Genomic DNA, 23,139 nt, shown 5'->3' with positions numbered 1-23,139 from the left:
GTAGAACAAGGAGAGAGGTTCAAGAATGAATGGGTGCTGAATGAATGTGGATTGAATACAAATGTGTTTGATCAGCAGGAAAAAAGTTTGTTAAGGTAGCATAGCTATATAGACAGAGTGAATGAGAATCAAAAAGCAAATATATGATGAAAGAGTGAGTGGGTCAAGAAAACAGACAACCATGAAAGTTGTGATTGGATAGAGTTAATGAGAACCTGAAAAAGAGGGATAGGTGAGGTTTAAATAACAAAAGGCAATATATAAATTAATATATGGATGTGGTACAAGCAAAGATTATTTGTAAGGATAAGAAAGGGATAGTAAAGCATAGTGAACAGTTTTGATGTAACCTGGATTTAGCTATATTTTCTTTTCTCTAATGTTAAGGTTTTCATGCCTTTTGGCTTACTGTTTCTTAGTCTTTTTCTGCACTTTGCATTATTTTACTTACCCCCCAAAGGAATACTATGGTATGTTTTGCTATTTTATAGTTGTCATAATTTGTGATCAGGAATACTGTGTTGCATATACACGCCTGCACATACAAACTATGGCTTTGAACCATCGATTTCCTTAGTTTGGGAATTCAGACACTTAAACAATGATTGGAAGTGACTGGGGCAACTTCTTGCAAGGTCATCCAGGATTTGCTTGATCCTATGGATTCTAAGGAAGTTAATAAGACTCCCTGCAATGTGAGCTTGGCCACCTGCAGATTGATCCTGTGCCCTACCTGATTTCTTTCTTTTTTAAAAAAATATATAATTTTTACTGAAACGTTTTAAAAAAGAAGATAAAAAGTAATACAAACTAATGTAAAGAAGAAAAGAGAAAAAGAAAGCAAAGAGAAAGCAAAAAGTGCAAAAAAGACAAAAGTTAAAGAAAAATAGAAATTTGATATTCTTCACAACAGTTATAAGTGCACTTATATTTTAACCTCTCTAAAGTTACATCATAATACTTTTCTTTCTATAATCTATCCTGTCTTATCATGAAAACCATAAATCACAAGTTCATTTTTTTCATTTTTGTGCAAAAAGTCCATAAGAGGTTTCCAGTCACCAATAAATGTAGATAGTAACTTTTCTCTAATCAAAAAAGTTAGTTTATCCATCTCTGCAAGATCTGTCAATTTTACCAACCATTCCTCCATGGTGGGTAGTGTCAACTCTTTCCATCTCTGTGCATATAATAATCTCCCTGCAGTAATCATATATTGAAATAATTTTATGTGGCTTTTTTCTAACTGTTTATCCATTAGTCCTAAAAGGAAAAGTTCTGGCTTAAATTGAATATTAATTTTTAAAATCCTCTGTATCAAAGCGTGTATTTGAATCCATAATTTTTTTAGCTTTTTCACATGTCTACCAGGCATGATAAAGTCATGTTGTTCATATTTTCAACATACATTTGAAGAGCCTTGATACAGATAATTTCTTTGGCATCATATACCAATGATACGTCATTTTATAAAAATTCTCTTTGAGAACATAACACAATGTAAATTTCAACTCTTGTAACCACATAGTTTCCCACTGATCCATCTGTATATTATAACCAAAATTCTTAGCTCACTCCATCATACATTCTTTAACCTGTTCTTCCTCTGTTTCAACTTTCAACAAAAGTTTATGCATTTTAGCAATTACATGTTCATCAGTGCGCAATTGTACTTCAAATTGTGTCTTACTTTGCTCCATTCCATAAGTCTTTTTGTCCATTTTGAATCTTTCTGATAAGTGTAAATGGGAAAACCATTGACAGCTATATCCTTCTGCTATTAATTTCTCCCTTGATTTAATTTTAAATTCCCCTTGATGGTTTTCCAATAGTTCCCAGTATGTCAACTATTTGTCTTTGTCTGCTGTTTCTCTTTTATGATACACTTCTTGAGCTGAGATCCATAAAGGTGTTTTTGGGCACAACCTGGGTTTATATCTATTTCATATTCTTAATATGGCACATCTAATAAAATGATTTTTGAAGTCCACATTAATTTTAACTTTATTGTACCATAAATATCCATCAAATCCAAACCTCAAGTCATGACCTTCTAGCTGTAAAAATCTCTTGTTTCTCAGGAACATCCATTCTTTCATCCAGACTAAACAACAAGCAGTGAAATATAATTTCAAATCTGGTAAACCCAATCCTACTCTTTCCTTTGCATCTTATAACACTTTAACTCATGTTTTTTTTCCCTTGCCATATGAATTTAGATATATCTTTCTGCCATTGTTTGAATCAGTTGTCAAGACAGGTATTGTCTGAAACAAAAACATCATTCTTGGCAAAACTTTCACTTTTATCACAGAGATTCTCCCCAACAGCAACAATTTTAATTCCTCCCATCTTAATGTGTCCTCCTTAGTTTCATTCCATGTCTTAACATAATTAATTTGAAATAGCATACAGTTCATATTTGTCATAGTAATACCCAAATAGTTTACTTTTTTCTCAATCTTAAAACCAGTTTTCTCCATCAATTGTATTTGATCTTCTGATTTCATATTTTTTGTTAACACCTTTGTCTTCTGATTATTAATCTTAAAACCTCCTAACATACCACAATCCTTTAATTTTCCTATTAATGTTTCTACTCCCTCTAGTGGATCTTCCAAAACTAACACCAAATCATCTGCAAATGCCCTTAATTTATACATTTCTTTTTTAAATTTTAACTCCCCTAATTCCCCTACCCGATTTCTCCAACCATCCAGGAATGAGGTAATTGATTAGATTCAAGATACAATTGTTCTCTTCCTGAACAATTTCTGTCTGGTCTCCAGTCTTCTCTTTTAGGGAAAGTTGTGGAGAAGGTGATTATAGTCTCAAAGACTCCTTGATGAAGTAGATTATATGGACTCCTGAAATTCATGGGATTTTTGAACATGGGATAGAAGCTATATTGGGTCCTCTGGTGGATTACCTTTGTTGAGACTTAGAAGATTTGCATCCTTTCTAGTCCTATTAGACACTCAGTACCATCAGTCTGAATTGCTTATAAGGTTTGGGATATGTGGCATCATTTTACAATGGTTTTGTTCCTTCCTGAGAGGATAATTCAGGTTGGTAGTTAGGGAGAGGAGCAATTACAGCTTTGTTCACTGGTGGGAGATGTCATGGGATTCAGTACACTTCTTCATCCTATTCAGTACTTACATTAAATCACTGGGAGAATTCATCCATCTGTTTGGGATGAGATGCCATGAGTATGCTAATAATAATCACCTAAAAAATTCCACCCTGGGCTAAACTGGAGATGTCTTTATCCAGTATCTAGAGGGTAACAGGGACTTGATTGGATGGAACAGGTTAAAATTGAATCCATGCAAGGTAGAGGTATTGTTCATGCAGAAATACTTTACAGGTAGTCCTCAACTTAAGACTGTTCATTCAGCAACTGTTCGAAATTACAGTGCTGCTGAATGGAAGGACTTATGACCGATCCTGAAGTTATTAATTTTGATCACATGCAGTGGTCATGTGATCAAAATTCAGGTGTTTGGCAGCCTGCCCACATTTATGACTTCAGGGGCGCTTCAACTCTCCCCACCCACCTGTGCCCCCACCCACCTATACCCCCCCGTTTGGCCCCCTGCACTCTGCAGCTTCGCCCTAGCTGACTTTCACCATCTTCTTGCTCCCACTGCTGACCAAGCATGCCTGGCCTGGCCCTTCTCAAGGCAGCTGCTGGCTGCATGAGGCTTTCTTCCCAAGGTCATGCTCGGTGGTTTTCTTGCGAGACCTGGGGAAGATGGCCTCATGTGGCCAGCAGTTGCCTCATGAAGGGACAAGGTGGGCACGCCTCATCAGTGGGAGCAAGAAGATGGTGAAGATCAGCTGGGGCAGTGGAGCGCAGGGCGGCAGGAGTCTCAGAGTGCAATGGCGAGGGTGATTGCAGCTGGAACTGGGCTGGGGGTTCTCAGGATGTGGCAGCTTTGCGCTGTGCTGTTGGGGCTTCCCGGGGCGTGGCAGCTAGGCGCCACGCTGCTGGGGCTTCCTGGGGCACAGCGGTTTTGTGCCATGCTGCTTTGGGCAGCTGAGCCTTCCAGGGGCAGCTGCAGCTTCGTGTTGTACTGTGGCTCAGGGGCTTTTTGTGGCCCCAGAGCTGCAGCACTCCAGGAAGCCCTTTTGCGCTGTGCTGCTGGGCCAGGCTGGGGCTGGCTTCACATTGCACTGCAACTCAGGGGTTTTGCAGCCCCAGAGATGTGGTGCACCTGGAAGCCCATGAGCAGTAGTGCGGCAAGCAGTCCCAGAGCCGTGTAGTTCTGGGGCTGCTTGCCGTCCTGCAGGGCAGGATACAGGGCAGCCAAAAGGGCAGAGATGGGTGGGAGATAGATGGGTGGGGGGAGTTGAAGAGGAGACAGTCCCTTACCTTACTGAGGCTCAGAGCTGGGAGGGACCAAGTCTAGAATGGCTTGGATTGGGCTGGGCCCTTGACTAATGACCGGTGGAATTTGGTTAACGATGGCAACAGGGAGTGCTGGGATTGTTGCCACTAAGCAATGCAGTTATGTGACTTCGTGTTTTATGACCACATTGCTTAGCGATGGAAATTTTGGTCCAATTGTGGTCATAAGTCGAGGACTACCTGTAGTTCTGTGCCTGCTCAGTTATTGATTATAGATGGAGTTGTGTTCCGCCCGAAAGAGCAGGTCTGTAACTTGGAAGTTCTCCTAGATTCATAGCAACTGCTGGGTTAGGCAGTGGTGGCAGTGTCCAGGGGGAACTTTGCTCAAGTTCAGCTAAAGTGCCAGTTGTAGTCCTTGTTGGAGTGGCAAGCCCTAGCAATAGTGACTCATGCCATCATTATTTTGTGATTAGACTACTGTAACATGCTCTACTTGATGCTGCCTTTGAAACTAATTGGAAACTGCCCACTTGCAGGCATTACATTGATTGCCATTATATTTTTTTAGTACAATTTGAAGTCCTGGTATTTGCAATGCTCTATATGGCTCCTTGTTATCTTCAGGACCATTCTCCTTCAAATAGAATCACCTCGTCCTGTGCATTTAATCTGAGGGAGAATGCTTGATACTCCCACCCCTCAAGGGGTCAGCAAGTGTGAATCTGGAGAAAGGTGGTCTCAGTGGCACTTTGGAACAGATTGGCCAAGGCTAAGTATTTAGTACTTAGTGCTTTATGGTTAGTTTTCTTTTTGTGTTATTGATTGCTTGTCACTGTCTTTAGGCTGTGATAATTGTGAATAGTTTTACTTTGATTTTTACGCTGTTTTGAAATTTTCTTTGGAATCTGATAATAGAGGCAGCATGTGTATACTGTAATAAATATTTTCTAATATGTCAAAATTGATGTATGATTTGTAGATGTGCAAAATCAAGACATTTCAAAGATCAATAGATGTACTAACTTATTTATAGGGAGAATTATATATAGGCTTCAGTCGGGAGAAATTTTTGTCTGCATTGATGCTGGCTTTTGCCTTTGTTAACTTTCTTTAGTATAGGCTATTGTTTTGGTATCTTCTGTATGTAGAAAAACTATTCTGTTCTCTCGTAAAATATAAAGGTAAACACTGGCAATTATATTTTGCCTTTTATGGTTAAGTGCTTTAATGATTTTAGTTAGAGTTTTTATTTTGTACAATACTGTTGTGACTTACTATACTGATCTGTTGTTTAATTAACTGATTTTTCCTTGCTTAGTTTTTAAATTAAATATTTAATTGATTGTTTTATATTATGTAGCAATGCTTTAGGAATTGTTTGATTGCTTTTTGTTAATAGTTTACTGCTTATGTTTATTATAATGTAAGCTGGTATAAGCTTTATATATTGAAAGGGTAAATAAAATTGATATTGACTAACATTATTTTTATTTCATTTTTAATAGAAGTTGCAGAACTTGAAGTAAATTTGCCTTGTAAGTATAGTTTTTAGAATATTTTTGAGGAGTATTCAGATCCTAATTTTCTAGCCTTATGTCACACATGTAAGATAATTGAGAGCATAAGCTCATCTGGAGTTGTTGTCATTTATTGTAAATGTTAATTAAGGGAAGTTACCAGTTAGATACTGCAATTCTTTTATTCTCAGCACTTTTTTTGGCAAATTAAAGTTTTTCTGTTTCCTTTCTTGCATCTTTTTTCTTAGAGTATCTTGAAAAAAGCTTAAAGATTTGACATTCCAATTCATTCATCAAATATCAAACACTTTAATTTTAACAGTAAAGGTTTAAACAAGTGCTTAAACATATTACTGAAATCAGTGATTGGCTTTGATCTTTATGCCTAATGTTTCAGGATGTCGAAGTTTGCAACAAGAACATGTTGCATATTTTACTCTTTGAAACATCTACAGTATACAGTGGTACCTCGGTTCACGAACTTAATTCGTTCCGCGACTCTGGTCGCAAACTGAAATGGTCGTGAACCGAATAAAATTTTCCCATAAGGTTCAATGTAAATACAGTTAATCCATTCTGACCCCTCCGAATTTGGTCGCCAACCAATTTTTGATCGCGTCCCGAATCAAATTTCCCCATAAGGTTCAATGTAATTACGGTTAATCCTTTCTGAACCATATGTTGTTGTTTTTTTAAACCGCAAAAATATAACACAAAGTACAGTACGAAGAGAGAGAAAGCTAACCTTGCTTGATGCGACTTCTGGCATGGAGGACAGGAAGGCAGGTGGGGAGGTGGTTATTGCTTGGAGGGAGAGTCCCCCTCCCTACAGGAAGCCGTGACCACGTGTCACGGGAGGGAAAATGGCCGTGAATCCTGTTCATCACCCGATCCGGCATTCGCGAATGGAGGCAAAATTTTGCGAACGGAGCTGTTCGTGAACCGAATTGTTCGTGAACAGAAGTGTTCGTGAACCGAGGTACCACTGTATTTGGAAAGTATTCAGACCCCCTTCACTTTTTTCAATTTTATTATGTTGCAGCCTGATATTACAATTGTTCAAATTCATTTTTTTTCTCATTAATCTACACTCAGTACCCCATAATGACAAAGTGAAAACAGAATTTTAGAAATTGTCTGTAAATGTATTAAAAAGGAAAAACTGAAATATCACATTGGCATAAGTATTCAGGCCCTTTACTCAGTACTTTGTTGAAGCACCTTTGGCAGCAATTACAGCCTCGAGTCTTTTTCGGTATGATGCGATAAGCTTTGCACACCAGGATCGGGGGATTTTCTGCCATTCTTCTTTGCAAATCCTCTCAAGCTCAATCAGGTTGGATGGGAACTGTCGGTGGACAGCCATTTGCAGGTCTCTCCAGAGATGTTTAATAGGGTTCAAGTCAGGGCTCTGGCTGGGCCACTCTAGGACATTCACAGAGTTTCAAGTGTTGCTGCAAAGGGTCTGAATACTTATGCCAATATGATATTTCCGTTTTTCCTTTTTAATAAATTTACAGACAATTTCTAAAATTCTGTTTTCACTTTGTCATTATGGGGTACTGAGTGTAGATTAATAAGAAAAAAATGAATTTGAACAATTATAGTATCAGGCTGCAACATAACAAAATTGAAAAAAGTGAAGGGGGTCCTAATACTTTCCGAATGCACTGTATGCATGTTGATGCATAAGTAATACATGAAAGCAGTTCATGGCATTTGCATAATAAACGCAAAAGATAGCACTCAGGTTACTAAAGAAGTCTAAGTGGATAGCTTACATTTTGCCAGTCCTAAAACTGTGTTGTGATTACTGTTATATTTTGGACCAAAATCCTGGTAATAATTTTTAAAGCATCAAGCACTTTGAGGATTGTTTTCTGAGTCCCTTAACATACATGCATTCTGCAGAGACCTCAGTGATGATCTCTTTCTGGTTGTAACACTCCATCTTGCAGTGTTCGCTCCAGAAAAGCGTGGCTGAGTTTGAGAATTGTTGGGAAACAGGTGAAGAAGATCCTTTTTTATTTGCTCAGGCCTTTAAAATGTTACATTTAATGGTCATTAGTCTGAATTATTGCTTGAGGTCTCCTCAACTTTTTGTTTTTATATTCTTTTCTTTTTTCATTCTGGTCATAAACATTACAAATTGTCAGTTATTTTCAGATTTTTATATTTATTTTCAGGTACATGTGAAGTGAACTTTCCTGACCCAAATAAACTCCATTTCTTTCTCCTAATCATAAACCCAGGTAATATTTAAAAATATATTAAAACTGTGATGTTAAATTTAATTGACCCAAGCACAGAATATATTCAAATATTTACCTGCTAAATGATTTGGGCAATTTTAGAGCTGCATCCTGTTTGCATGAGCAAACTCTTACACTATGGAACTTCCTTCATACTCTCTTTTCCTCCATGTATATGTATATGTATATATCTCCTTTAGAGGTTCATGGGTAAGCTGGGTGGGCTGGAGGGGGGAGGAAGAATCTGTTCCACTGATAATACCATTCTGTGTGTATAAAGATAACAGATGGTGACATTGGATACAACTTTTAAGGTAAAGGTATACCACTGAAAGAGAAATATATATATTTATGAGGTAGAATATATATTTACAGTTATGTGAAAAAGTAAGTACACCCCATTGAAATTTTTGACTTTTTCAATATATTTCAACATACAGATATTTGATCCTCTTTCCAACAATATTGATAAAGGGGATATAACATAACAAATATCATGCATCATTTACATTTTACAGTCCATTGTGTAATTGAAATAAACATAAATGCAAATTTCTCATGTGGAAAACATAAGTACACCCCCACATTGATCACTACCTCAAATAACAAAAATTAGAATCAGGTGCACTAGATCAGGGGCAAATGATTAGATCATCATTAGAGAGGTTCTGGGAAGAACCTGTCTTATTAAAACCCAGGTATTTGGTTTGATTTGCTCCTTGTTGGAAGCATGTGGTATCACCATGCTTAGATGGAAAGACCTCTCTGAGGCCTTCAGAAAGAAGATTATAGATGCCTATGAGTTTGGGAAGAGGTTTAAAAATATCTCAGAACAATTGGACTTCAATCATTCCATTGTCTGGAAGATCATCTACAAGCAGAGAAGATTTCAGATAACTGCCAACTTGCCCAGGCCAGGCCTTCCCAGCAAACTCAGCCTGAGAGCAGAACTCAAAATGCTGAAAGAAGTCTCTTAAGAACCACAGAATTTCATCACGTGACCTACTATTGCTGCTTGCCACTCCTGATGTCAAAGTGCATGAGTCTACCTTTAGAAAGAAGATGATCAAATTAGATTTACATGAGAGATGTACCAGGAGGATATCTTTGCTGCCCAGAAAGAACGTTGGGGCAAGACTAAAGTTTATTCATGAACATCTAGGCAAAGACCAGGACTTCTGGAACAAAGTGCTCTGGACAGACAAAGCAAAGATAGAGTTATTTGGCACAGTACCAGAAGACATGTTTGGTGAAAACCAAAAACAGTATTTCACCAGAAGAACCTGGTCCCAACTGTAAAGCACAGGGGTGGAAATGTTACAGTTTGTGGCTACTTTGCTGCATCAGGCTTGGGCAGCTCACTCTCCTAGAATCCGCTAGCAGTTCTTCATTGTACCAGAGGGTGCTTGAGCATAATGTGAGATCATCTGGCAGAAGATTGAAGCTCAACTGAAAGTGGACCTTGAGACATGACCATGACCATAAACATTCCAGTAAATCCATCAAGGAATGGCTGAAAAAATAATGGAGGATTCTGGAATGGCCAAGTCAAAGTGCAGATCTAAATCCCATTGAGATGCTGTGGGGTGATTTGAAACGGGTTATGCATGCAAGAAACCCCTCAAATATCACACAGCTGAAAAAATTCTGCATGGAGGAGTAGGAAAAAATTCCTCCCAGTCGATGTCAGGACTGGTAGACAGTTATAAGAAATGCCTACTTGAGGTTCTTTCTGCCAAAAGGGGCAATAGCAGGTATTAGAGTCAAGGGTGTACTTACTTTTTCCACAGAAGGAAATGGCGTATCTGTTTTTTTTTTTTTAATCAATGACTGCAAAGTCAATTTTCATAGTGTTTTTGTTCAATTACATTGCCATTACATACTGGTTGAATGAAGACAAAATATTGATATGTTCACATATGTTTAAAAAAAAAAAAGCTTTACATGGAATGTACTTTTTCACATGAATGTATATTTTGATTGCCCATCAAAACTATTTAATACGTTAAAAGGACTGGAGGGGAAGAAGAATTAAAAATGAGTGACAAGCTACAATACTAAATTTTGATTTGAAATATTTAAGCAAATAAATTAATCATAAAGTAAAAATTTAAATTTAAATACATGTAATTATATAATTAATACTTGTTAGTCACTTTAGGTGCAGTCATACAGAAATAATTATTAAGTTACTTTTACAAAAAGTGTTTTGAAACACAAAGTGTTTTTCAAGCCATTTGAAAACCCCATGCAGTTTATAGATGTTTTTCTGAATAGAGTTCTAATGATATATAATATGCATAAAAATCTTTAAATGATAGATGGTATTTTGTATGTCACTACTTCAAACCATTACTAATCAAACCTTTTCCTGTTACTGAGAGAATGGTCAATAGACAGTAACTTTCCCTGTCATGGAAAGTAGGGAAAAACTTCTGTAGAAAATTTTGAGTCAGACTATTAGATAGGAACCCTTTGGTCTTGGCTCTTTTTGTGATGCATCTTTAATCCTCCTTCAGTTAACCTGTTAATTCAACTGCTCATCCCTCTTTTTTGATTAAAGGCAATGATTTTTCAATTGTATTAATTTTTTTCTTCTCCTCCTTCCTTGTTCATGTATCCCTTTCATACATTTATTAACATTTTTTACTGTGCAGAATTGTAGATAATAGCTGTCTGTGTTTTTTCCTATCTTTTGGCCTTGTAAGTAGTGTCCTCCACCCCAGTCCCATTCTGGTCCTGAGTGTGTGCCTGTGTATATTAGGAAATGTCAGTGGAGCTTTGGGGATGTTGTAGAAATGGGCAGAGCAAACAGTTACTAGTCAAAAGACAGTGTAATTTGAAAACTCCTGCACTGACATCTTAGAAATTTGGCAAACTGCATCCCTTTAGAATATTATGCAGCCGCCCTACAAATGCAACCTTGTTCTGGTTAAAGAAATCCAAAAGTTATTGGTTACCAGAAAGGCTGTATTGTGGTAGGGTGGTAGAATGTCAATTTAGCTTAAAAAGGGAGTGAATTGAAAAATGAAAAGATTTTAGTTCTTTAAAATGGAAACTGAAAAAGAGCACATTTGATGTACAATGGAATTGGGGTGTACAGGTGGCCTTGGAAGGAGGCAATCAGATATACTCAACTTCAACAACAGAAACAGCAGCATTGAGTTAACAGTCCTGTCACAGGTCCCTCACAGCTATCCTCCTAGCCCTCCCTTCTAAGAACTATACCAATTGCACTCGGATCCAGAATAGCTCATGTGCTGCTAGAATACATGTTGTTTCATTCTTATACAGTAAAACCTTGGATTGCGAGTAACTTGTTCTGTGAGTGTTCCGCAAGACGAGCAATCATTTCTAATAAATTTTAACTTGATAAACGAGCGATACAAGTAGTACGTGATGCTGGACATCACATGATCACAACTGAGCCAGTGGTTCTTCTCTCTCTTGCTGCGGGATTGTGGGTGATTGCTTTGATATACAAGTGCTTTGGATTACAAGCATGTTTCCGGAACGAATTATGCTCGCAAACCAAGGTTTTACTGTACTTCATTCCCTCCAGACAAGCTAAACATGTCCAGCTCCTTTAATGTTCTTTATAGGACTTGGTTTCCAGACTCCTTATCCTGGTAGCTATCCTTTGAATTCACTCCAGGTTTTGAACTGCAGTAGCAAGAACCAGTTATATTGGCCATGTAATCTGGGTGCAGTGTTTCTGTTGATACAGCCCAGGACCGCATCGGCCTTTTTGCTTGCTGTATCATATTGCTTTCTCGTGTTCAGCTGATGGGCCACTAATACTCTTTTTACATGCACTGTCACCAAGCCAGGTCTTCCCATTTTTACATAGCCATTCAATTTTTTCTACCCAGGTATAAGACTTTATACTTATCATTGTTGAACATCTTCCTATTGGATTTTGCTCAATATTCAGACCTACTGAGACCATTTTGAATTGTGATTTTGTACTCTAAGGTACAAATCCCCCTTAGGATCATCTGCAAATTTGATGAGATCCCTTCCATTACATCTTTTAGGTCATTTATAATGATGTTGGGCTGAGGATGGAAACCTAGGAACCCAATGTGATGTTTCCTTTCAGGATGATGTAGAGCCATTTACATGTACCCTTTTCACTCACTCACTTGCAAATCAGTCAGATCACAGTACCCTCTAGCCCACATTATTCAGCTTGTCCATAAACATCTTATGAGAGACATTGTCAAATGCTTTAGAGAGATTAGGGGACTTGGTCTATCAAACTAGTCACTCTATCATAAAGTAGTAAGGGTTGAAATAGTGTGATTTGCTTTGAATACAGAACACTTGAAATAGCTGTTTTAAGCTCAAATTATGTGCCATTCATAGTGATAGGTTGGGATAGTGTAGTGTTAGGCTGCAGTCCTCAATTTGATGATCAGTTTTCAAATACTGGCATTAATATCTAAAGTGGCAGCTTCTAGAAGAAAATGGTTTGCCTCAGGTGATTGTAGAAGGAATGGGAGACTTATGTGCTTTGTTGCTTAATTCTGGAATAAATATAGAAGTAGATAGAACTGGTTGAAACTCTGAAGTATTGTTTAATTTTATGTGCAGTAGGAATTTTGATTCTTTGGTATGTGTGTGTGTTCTCACAACCGTTTTTAAAAATAAAATTTAAAAGTTTTAAAGCAATTTTATTTATGTTTTATTTATTTATAAAACTTGCATGGCTGCCCATTTTATGTGTGGCAAAAAATCTTATGTGTCTGGGCAGCATCCTGCATCCTATTTCACTGAGCAGTTTGATGCCTTTGAAAATGAGGGCATGAAGGCAATTATAGTCTGCTCTCCAACAGAAGCTGGAACCTAGAGACACATATCTCCAAACTGTTGTGCTTTTTGTCTCTCCATTCTTTTAGAAGCACATTACTCCTTATGACTCTGCAATGTCGCAGATTTCCCCACTCTTTTTCTTGATTCCCTTTACACCAGGCATGGTGCAGCCCTTGAAGCTGTTGCAAGGTCCAGTCATTTCTGTAATATCGATGGTGCCACCAATTTTCAGTGCATTCAGATTTCTGATTTGAACACCCAGTGCAGCAATGGTAAATGGGTTTCATCTTTCCTCACTAAAACTGTGGCTTTAGTAAGAGCTACAGTTTGTGCCACTTACTGTACTTCAAGGCTGAATAACTGCAATAGAGTGAGCAGTTCTTTTTAATTATGCTAATCTGTATGCACATGTTCACAGACTTCCTGATAGAGAGCTTTTATTAGTTGTTTGGTGCTTTTTAAGTATGCTAATCTGCCCCAGACTGCTGTAGAGATTTGCCAAAAAGATTCTTTCAAAATGCAGTCTCTAGTGTTGTGCATATTTTTTTAAATGAACTCCTGCTTAGAGCTTCCCAAATGCAGTACTTTATTATTTCCACCTTATTTTTGTCTTCCAAAGTAAAAGAAACACTCTAACAATATGCTCAATAGTTGCAGAAGCTAACAAAATAAGCAGCTGCTACTCATCTGACAAAGAATACATTTTAAACTTGGTGATTTTAAACTTGTATTATTGACTGTAGTTGTAATAACAGTAATTATAGTAGTAATAGTAATTCACTTATGCTTGTTATTTTGGACTTAATAATAATAGTAATGTCCACTCAAGCTTTAGATTTAAAGTGACTTACTGTGACTGGTTATAACAACAGTAATGATGGTGATTATAATAACGAACAAGTCCACGTAATTGTGTCTTGGTTTTAATAACAACAACAACAACCCCATATACTTCAAATATAAAGTTATTGAAACAGTAGCAGTAGTAATAATGAGCTCATTTATCATTGTGTCTTAGTACTGGTGTTGCATAAGAAAGCATAATGGTAGTGTATATCCAAGTGCTTTATGATCTCAGCTACTTTTCTTTCTGAACCTTTTCTTTCTGAACCTGGCCATTTCTGATAGTGCAGCGCTCAAGATAATTCAGAACAGGTCTTGATCTGAAAATGACTGGCCGTTGCTGCATGAAGTCCTTGTTTATTGCCTCTCCCTTGCATTTCTGGTCCTTTTCCCAGTTGGTTAATCCTGACAATGGACGGGGTCCTGTTTTCCAGCAAGGGCCCTGAACAACTTTCATGCTACTTTCTTGCTAGTTTTCAACAGTAAGACACTAGGGAGGACTGCTGAAGATGTCATGAGAAAGAAGGGATATAAATGTGTGACAATCAAAACACCCATTAAGGCTGAAGAGTTTGTCTGGCCATGATGATAGAAGATAGCAAAAGTTATGAATATGTTTAAAGTTAAGAATAAACTCTTAACCTTTGTACTTAGGGTGTTTGTTTCATCATCTTTTTAAAGCTCTTGTCAATATATTTCTGCCTTATGCAAGCACTTAGATATAAACATGGATTCCAAAGTTTGTCCTGTTTAACACCTAGATTTCCCTTTATCCTGCATAGGCTTTATAGCGTCAAGCACTGTATGGCTCTGATTGTGTAGTAATACTTATGTATGCTTACACATAACAAAAACCTATTATGTTTTATATCTGGGTCCGATTTTAATCTTGTAAATTATCCAAATATGCTGGTAACATATAAATGAAGTTTTGTAAATTCATAAATGAGGTTTTAACTTGTTATTCTTAACTGAACATCTGTAAATATTTTATTAAATATTTTTGTCCCTCAAAGTTTATCTTTTCAAAGTGTGTACAACCTCTTTATTAATTTCCCTTTTATATTCCCTGTAATCTCTAAACTAAAATGTACCATGGCAAATCATCTATTCACAGAATTTATTTTGTTCCTTATATGACCCCAAAATAATTACTTTTAAATATGTCTCCCATTGTAAATGTATATTTCATTTTCCAAACTCAAACTATCCTAATTGTATAATCTTGTTGAAGTTATATTGTATATAATCACTGCAATTTTTTCTTTAGCCAGAATCTTCCAATTTTAATGTTACCCATTTTAAAATCCTTATTTGTATTGTTTCCTGTATGTCTTCTTTATCTATAAAAAAGCCTATACCTCTGTATTATTTTTTTATTCTATGAACTTCCCTAATCTTCACTGTCCATCGTAATATTCTAGTTTGATAATATAAAGCAGGTGTTTTGATGAAGATTCTCAGTCATCCAGGTAGAATTATCTGGAGGTTGAGTCATGGCAACTGGGCTTCTTTTCTTTTGGTTTGATATGTTTTGCTGCTTGTCCAAGCAGCTTCTTCAGTCTAAAAAGTTGCTTAGGGGAGACCCCATAAATGTCTTCCATGGTGGCTGCGTTTCTCACTAACACGATGGGCTTGTTGAAGGGACAATAGGAGATGTGATTAGTAGAGTCTTTGGGATGTGTGTGTCTTACACATAGACCAATACCTGCAGTTTGAATCCCACCATCCACTGCAGCACAAACTAGGAGTCATCATTACACCGTTACACCACATTTCATTACACCACAGGGCAGAAACCATCCCCACCTCCATAGATGCCAAAAGGAAAGAAAACAGACACTTGAGGACAGCTCTTAAGGCCTGTGGGTATCCAAATTGGGCCTTTATTAAATCCACTTCTAGATACAACAAAAAAATGGCAACAGAGCTGAGACCCAGAGTCAACGGAAGAATCTTGTCATTCCATACATGGCTGGTATGTCAGAGAAGATAAAACAGATATTTGGAAAACACCACATACCTGTGTTTTTCAAACCCACTAACGCACTGAGACTTGTACACCCTAAAGATCGAACACCGAAATATAAGAAGAGCAATGTAGTATATGTAATCCAGTGCAGTGAGGAGTGTTCAGAGCTCTACATTGGAGAAACCAAACAGCCTTTACACAAGAGGAGGAGCAACAACACAGGACCAGAATCAGCAGTTTACCTTCATCTAAAGGAAAAAGGACACTCATTTGAGGATAATAATGTTCACATTTTGGACAGAGAAGATAGGTGGTTTGAGAGAGGAGTGAAGGAATCCATTTAGGCCAAAGTGGAAAATCCTTCCCTCAATAGAGGTGGAGGCCTCAGACATAGCTTGTCACCCATTTTTCATGCTGCTCTTTCATCAATCCCCAGGAATATTAAGACCACTAGTTCACCAGGGAGGCAGCACTTAATGACCCACTTGGGGATGAGTGAAAGGTTAGGAGTAAGACATCCACATCCCAAAGACTCTACTAATCACGTCTCCTATTGTCCCTTCAATGAGCCCATCATGTTAGTGAGAAGCACAGCCACCCTGGAAGACATTAATGGGGTCCCCCCTAACCAACTTTTTAGACTGAAGAAGCTGCTTGGACAAGCAGCGAAATGTATCAAACCAAAAGAAAAGAAGTCCAGTTGCCATGACTCAACCTCCAGATAAAGCAAGTAAGTTTGAATTTTTTTTTATGCTAAGCTTAACTCATGCTAGTTATCAAAATTTGCATTATTTCTGTTTATAAAATGCAAACTATTTCTGCAGAATCTCATATAGTCTGTTTCTTTTAACAGATGAAGGTTATTATCAAAATGGAACATTTCAGTTTGAAATAGAGGTTCCTGATGCCTATAATATGGTTGTAAGTAATTAAGAATTTTTAATTTCTTCAACATTATTGATTTCAAAGAGTAGTAATACTCAGTTCATTTATATACTTAACTTTCCTCAAACACATGTGTCTCAGAGAGTTCACAGGAATGACAAAGATACTTAATACTAGTTTTTTAATACTACATTTAATACTACATTTTTCTGATGTATGTTCCAGTCCTTTGAAATGTGCTCAGATTGTGTGGGTTGCTTTCCAATGTAAGGAATAACATTTGTAAAAGAAAAGTTGTGTTCTTGGAGAAATTTCAATACATAAAGTATTTCTTTTGAATCAAATCTTGTAAGATTTAAATATAATTTTCTAGTTATCAAGACAAAACTGTTTTGCGTAAAGTGTGCATGTATTCTTTAAAGAGAATTCTACAACTAAATAAATGTTCATAATATAAGTACAAAATGATATTACAAATCATATGTATATTCTATACATCTTATAATACTGTATCATACGGAAATATAGTTTCCACTATATTATGATCTGGCACTTCTGGTAGTATTTATTGTGCGCCATCATTTTTTAAATAAAAAAACATCATTCCAAAATTTTTTTCACTGGTTCTTAGAAATTCAAAGAACAGAAAGTAAGTATATAAAAATAGCTTAAGATGGAATGTAATTATAACAGCTAGGGTGGATGTTGAGAGAGTTGGATCCTTACACTATGTTTTAATTGCAGGAAGAAAGATAGTGCTGTTGCAGTGATGTCTTAGGTTTGCTGCATATTTTAACTTTGCTCTTATACATTGTCATTTATTTAATGCAATTTGTTTAAATAAATTTATGTGGAACACACCGAGATCAATGTGGGTGAATGTGCTTGAAATTGCAAACCTCTATTGAAGTGTCACAGTGAGCATACAGTAACAAAATTGAGAGATCAGTCTTCTGTCTAGTAAACTAGGTTGAAAGCCAGAAGCTGTAATAGCTGATACCATTGAAGAAGATTCTTGAGCTACAAGGTGGCTGTCAAACAGATGCATGCACATAGTGAGACATTAATTAGGATGATACATAGCTCAAACCAACAATGAGAAATGAAGGACATTGAAAATTTGTAAGTATAGCTCATTTGAAGCCATTCATGTTCTAGGAACTCTGAGAAAAAAACAGCCCTGACTCCATGACTCCTGAAACACATTCTCCACCTTGGGATACCATCTTATTATTTTACCATCATGCCTCCCAGATTAGCTTAATGAGCAGAGTGGTTGGGTCTCACTGGAACCCCTAAAAGCCCAAACTTTGATCAGTTTGTCTTTTTAAAATAACAACACTCCTTTCTGTATCTCTTTATTGCCCTATTTTTGTTTATTTCATTCCTTCACAATATTTGGGCCCTGGGGATGTCCCCTGCTGTGTCAATGGAGCAGAATGCAACTATAGACTCCAAATGTAACAAGAATTTCTTTTGGTTCCCAGCTGATCTGTTTAGCAACAGCTGCTGAAGTCTCCCACAGACTGCCTTTCCATCCCACATTTTAAGAGGAGTTCTTTAAGGGCTACAGCCTGTGCCAACGCCATAAGGCAGGTCACCAACCACAGTTACCCAGGTTTTCTAATTCCGATCATAAAGGTATATAACAGCAAAATAGTCTCAATGATTACATATGGCACAGAACTATGGGGATATATAAAAGTCCCCTTATTGGAACAGATACAGTCCATTTTCTTGAAATGCATCTTGGGGGTGGACAAATCTCCAACTCCAGCAGTAAGGGCAGAGTTGGGCATACCCCCTATACAAAGCCGCTTAGTAATTAAAGTATTCAGTTATTGGCTGAAGATCTTATCTATGGACCCAGATAGACTACCCAAGGTTTGTTTTGAAGAGCAATTGTATAATATGCCTTCTTGCACTTGGGTTGTCCAGCTCTCAAATGCCATATCATAATATGGATTCTCCATCCAATTCCCAGTCCAATCAGATCTGAAGGCCAAGAACAGTTTCAAACAAAGGGTCATGGGTGTGCCTGCCCAAGATGATATTGCATCCCTTAAACATGTTAAGTCCTTGAAGTGGCTGGCTCAGCACAAATCAGCCTCCCAGCTAGAAAAGTATTTAACAGCTTATATGCCCCAGCATCTTAGAAGAGCTTTTTCAAGAGCTCGTTTTGAACAACTAGACTCCATGGTAAGATATGGGAGGTTCCATGGAGTTCCATATGAAGAAAGACTGTGTATCTGTGGTGCACCAGCTGTTGAAGACATTGCACATATCCTCTTTGATTGCAAACTGTATTCAACAGAAAGGACTGTTTACTTAGATTCCTACTTAAAAACTAAAAAATACTGGGATACCCAGGAGAAACTGTCTTATTTTTTGCAGAGGACGAACCTGCATATCACTAGTAAGACTACACTCTTTATATTAAAGGTGATTTTGAAGAGGACAGGCTATTTAGATCAGATTGGGGTTAACTGCAGGGGTGATGACTTACTATGAATTTGTTCTACTGTTTTCTTTGTATTTACTTATATAGTGGTATTGGTTTATACTTTTGATATGGTCAGATGACTAAATCAATAAAGTTTCTGTTTCAAACTTACCTAAAACAAGCAAAGGCACTATGTGACTGTGGTTGGGAAGGAAACATGCAGTTGATAAATACAGAACATTTGGTGGGAGTCTACAATACAATAGACCCTTGGATCTGCAGGATCTTCATCAGGGATTTGGAATGGTTCTTAATCCATCTGTTTTCTATCAGATAGCCTTATTTGATCATGGACTTTTAATAAGGAGAATGCTCAGTGCTTCTTTACAAGGTTTTTAAATCCAGATGCAAGGGAACTTATGCTCACAAGCCCTAGTGGCCAAAAAGATTTGCATACTGTTTCCACTCTTCTTAATTCTCTTACTCAAAAACATAATGATAGGGCTAATTCTAATAGAACCATACATGTCTCACTAAAGTGGGGTTTCCAATCTCTACAAAGGAGGAATCTCCTTTAGGGGTTGTCAATCTGATCTCTTCCGATTGACAGCTTGGAATGAGCAGTTGTGATTAAAGATGAAGTTCTTAAGACCTTGCTTTCTCTAGAATGCTTCTTTTGTAAGATCAGTTAGAAAACTTTCCCCATGTGGCATAGGACCATGGGCAAGTCACACTCTTTAAGAAAATCAGTGAGAATTTGAAATTCCTCCAGGAAATGGTCTGGAAGAATTTGAGAATTCAGGGACTGCTCTCAGTAATGTTTTGTCCTGGAAAGAAGAAAAGTCTTATTTTCATCCCCTACCTTGAGATGTTTTTGAAAGGGGTGGCCCTGATTAAACCTAGATTTCCTGCCAAGAATGTGAGCTAGTTTTGATGGCAGTCATGGATATAACATTTGAGCCATTTGTTATGTAGAGCTTGAGGTTTCTTATTTTCAAGGCCTTTCTTTTGTAACTGTAATATCAGTCAGGCTGGAATCTGACTTTCTTAGACATCAAGTTTTGAATTTTTCATAAGGATCACTTGGCTGCTTCTTTAACTTCAGTTATATTTTCTAGTCAGCATAGGAGATACTTTTATTTTCTTTTTGCTGTGATTCTTCTCAAAAGCAGACGGTTTGGCATTGGATATTCAGAGGGCACTCTGTTTTTGTTTGGATCAGTTTATAGAATCTTAGCATCATAGGGTTGGAAGGGACCTTGGAAGGGTCCCATACCCCTGCCCAGTGCAGGAATCCTCAGACCATTCCAGACAAATGGGTGTCCAATCTTTCTGGAAAACTTTCAGTGACCCATGACTTCAGGAGGCAGGCTGTTCCACTGCTCAATGGCTCTCACAGTCAGGAAATTCTTCTTCTTCAAAGTTTGGATCTCTCGCTGTGAAGCTTCCACTCACTGGGTCTTGTCTTACCTTGGGGTGCTCTGGAGAATAAATCCACACCCTCTTTCCTGTGACATCCCTTCATGTACTGGAACACTGCTATCACGTCTCCCTTCAGCTTTCTCTTCTTTAGGCTAAAAGTTCCAAGTTCTTTTAACCACTCTTTGTAGGATTTAGCCTCCAAGCCCCACACAATCCTTGCTGTTCTTCTCTGCCCTCCTTCCAGTTCCTAAGGGTCCTTTGGCATTGCAACCAGAACTGGTCACAGTGTTCCAGGTGCAGTCTCACCAGTGCAGTTCAAAGCAGTACTATTACTTCCTGTGATCTTGACATGATACCTCCCTTGATGTAGCCCAAAACTGCACTGGCTGTTTTGGCAGCTACAGTATACTGCTGGCTCATGCTTAATCCTTCTTAGAGGGATCCTCTAAGAGGATCCTTCCAGATCCTTCTTGCAAATGTTGCTGTTAAGCTAGGTATTACCTGTCTCGTACCCGTGCATCTGGTTTCTCCTGCCTGAGTGTAGAACCTTACATTTTTTACCATTAAACAATATTTTTTTGGATAGGACCCAATGTCCAAGTCTATCAAGATCCTTTTAAATCTTGAACCTGTCTTCTAGAGTTCTTGGAAATAAAAAATTTGTTTATTTCCTTTCAGCTGAAGTCTAAAACAGAAAAGATGTCTAAGTCCTTTTTAAAGGATATTGTCTCTCTTTTTTTAATATAATTTTTGGTGAGACTTTTTACTTGAATAAAAGAAAAATAAGAGATAAAAGAAAGAGGAGAAAAATAAGAAAAAGAAAAAAGTGCAGGAAAAATAGAGTTAAAGCAAAAGAAAAAAGATAATTAAAGAAGTGACTTCTGACCTTCATTACAGCAGTTACAATCAAAGTTTACAATCCCTCCCTTGTAAACATAACCATAATCCTGTAATCCTCTTATTCAACACTTTTTCAATCTTCCAGTCTAAAATTATCATTTTAACTCTTTCATTTTCAGCAAAAAGTCATTAAAGATTCAATATTCATGGTGGGCACTTTAATATACCTCCACATATAATAATCTTGATGGCTGATGAAATAATATCCTCTTCTGTAAATTTATCTGTCATAAACAAATATATTCTTCTGGAGTGATCCAACAATCCTCTCCTCCATTCTATAACTTTCACTCCCTTTAGTAATAACCATTTTTCTTTGTTTCAAATTTGTAATCCATAAAAGGGGAGTAAAAAAATAAAAGTGATTTTTTTTCTATGTCCATGACACTTTAGTCCCTTTCAACTCTCTGTATTTATGTAATCACATGATCTCAGAACTTAATGTTTCCCTTCTTTTTCTACTTATCTGTTTGTTTAACACAGTCAGCCAATCAGCTTCCTTAACAAGCTTAAGCATTCTTCTTTCCCACAGAGATGTACAGTACTGTGCAAAGGTTTTAGGCAGGTGTGAAAAAATGCTGTAAAGTAAGAATGCTTTCAAAAATATATATTGTAATTGTTTATGTTTATCAATTTACAAAATGCAAAGAGAGCAAACAGAAATCTAAATCAAATTAATATTTGGTGTGACTACCCTTTGCCTTCAAAACAGCATCAATTCTTACACTTGCACACTTTGTACACTTGCACAAAGCCAGGGATCTTGTAGGTTTAGAGTCAGGTGTATGATTAACCAATTATACCAAGCAGGTGCTAATGATCATCAATTTCATATGTAGGTTGAAACACAGTTACTAACTGAAACAGAAACAGCTGTGTAGGAGGCTTACAACTGGGTGAGGAACAGCCAAACTCTGCTACTAAGGTGAGATTGTGGAAGACAGTTTCATGTCACAGGTCATACACCATGGCAAGACTGAGCACAGCAACAAGACACAAGGTAGTTCTGCATCAGCAAGGTCTCTCCCAGGCAAAAATTTCAAAGCAGACTGGGGTTTCAAGATGTGCTGTTCAAGCTCTTTTGAAGAAGCACAAAGAAATGGGCAACGTTGAGGACCATAGATGTACAGTGGGGCAAAAAAGTATTTAGTCACCCACCAATTGTGCAAGTTCTCCCTCTTAAAAAAAATGAGAGAGGCCTGTAATTTTCATCATAGGTATACCTCAACTATGAGAGACAAAATGAGAAAAAAAATCCAGAAAATCACATTGTCTGATTTTTAAAGAATTTATTTGCAAATCATGGTGGAAAATAAGTATTTGGTCACCTACAAACAAGCAAGATGTCTGGCTCTCACAGACCTGTAACTACTTCTTTAAGAGGCTCCTGTGTCCTCCACTCGTTACCTGTAGTAATGGCACCTGTTTGATCTTGTTATCAGTATAAAAGACACCTGTCCACAACCTCAAACAGTCACACTCCAAACTCCATTATGGCCAAGACCAAAGAGCTGTTGAGGGACACCAGAAACAAAATTGTAGACCTGCACCAGGCTGGGAAGACTGAATCTGCAATAGGCAAGGAGCTTGGTGTGAAGAAATCAACTGTGGGAGCAATAATTAGAAAATGGAAGACATACAAGACCACTGATAATCTCCCTTGATCTGGGGCTCCACGCAAGTTCTCACCCCGTGGGGTCAAAATGATCACAAGAATGGTGAGCAAAAATCCCAGA

The 23,139-nt window shown here is 37.4% G+C and overlaps 1 protein-coding gene across 4 annotated transcripts in view; it reads left to right on the top strand.

The window, feature by feature from the left end:
• UBE2F (ubiquitin conjugating enzyme E2 F (putative)) overlaps positions 1-23,139 on the top strand; it is a 61,649-nt gene that overhangs the window by 5,030 nt on the left and 33,480 nt on the right. For all 4 annotated transcript variants that reach the window (XR_015795166.1, XM_088135574.1, XM_088135573.1 and 1 more), the window contains exons 3-5: positions 5,860-5,889; positions 8,058-8,123; positions 16,607-16,674. Coding sequence is in view for 3 of the 4 variants with exons in the window: in XM_088135574.1 (XP_087991700.1) it covers positions 5,860-5,889; positions 8,058-8,123; positions 16,607-16,674 (164 nt within the window). In the remaining variant the exon portion in view is untranslated. The remainder of the gene's footprint in view (positions 1-5,859; positions 5,890-8,057; positions 8,124-16,606; positions 16,675-23,139) is intronic.

This window comes from Python bivittatus, unplaced genomic scaffold (genome assembly GCF_059951505.1).
Source record: "Python bivittatus isolate LINGU-HERP-01145 unplaced genomic scaffold, Pbiv_v1 ctg000200_np1212, whole genome shotgun sequence".
Classification (NCBI taxonomy): domain Eukaryota; kingdom Metazoa; phylum Chordata; class Lepidosauria; order Squamata; family Pythonidae; genus Python; species Python bivittatus.
This window is presented reverse-complemented; position numbering and strand designations above follow the sequence as displayed.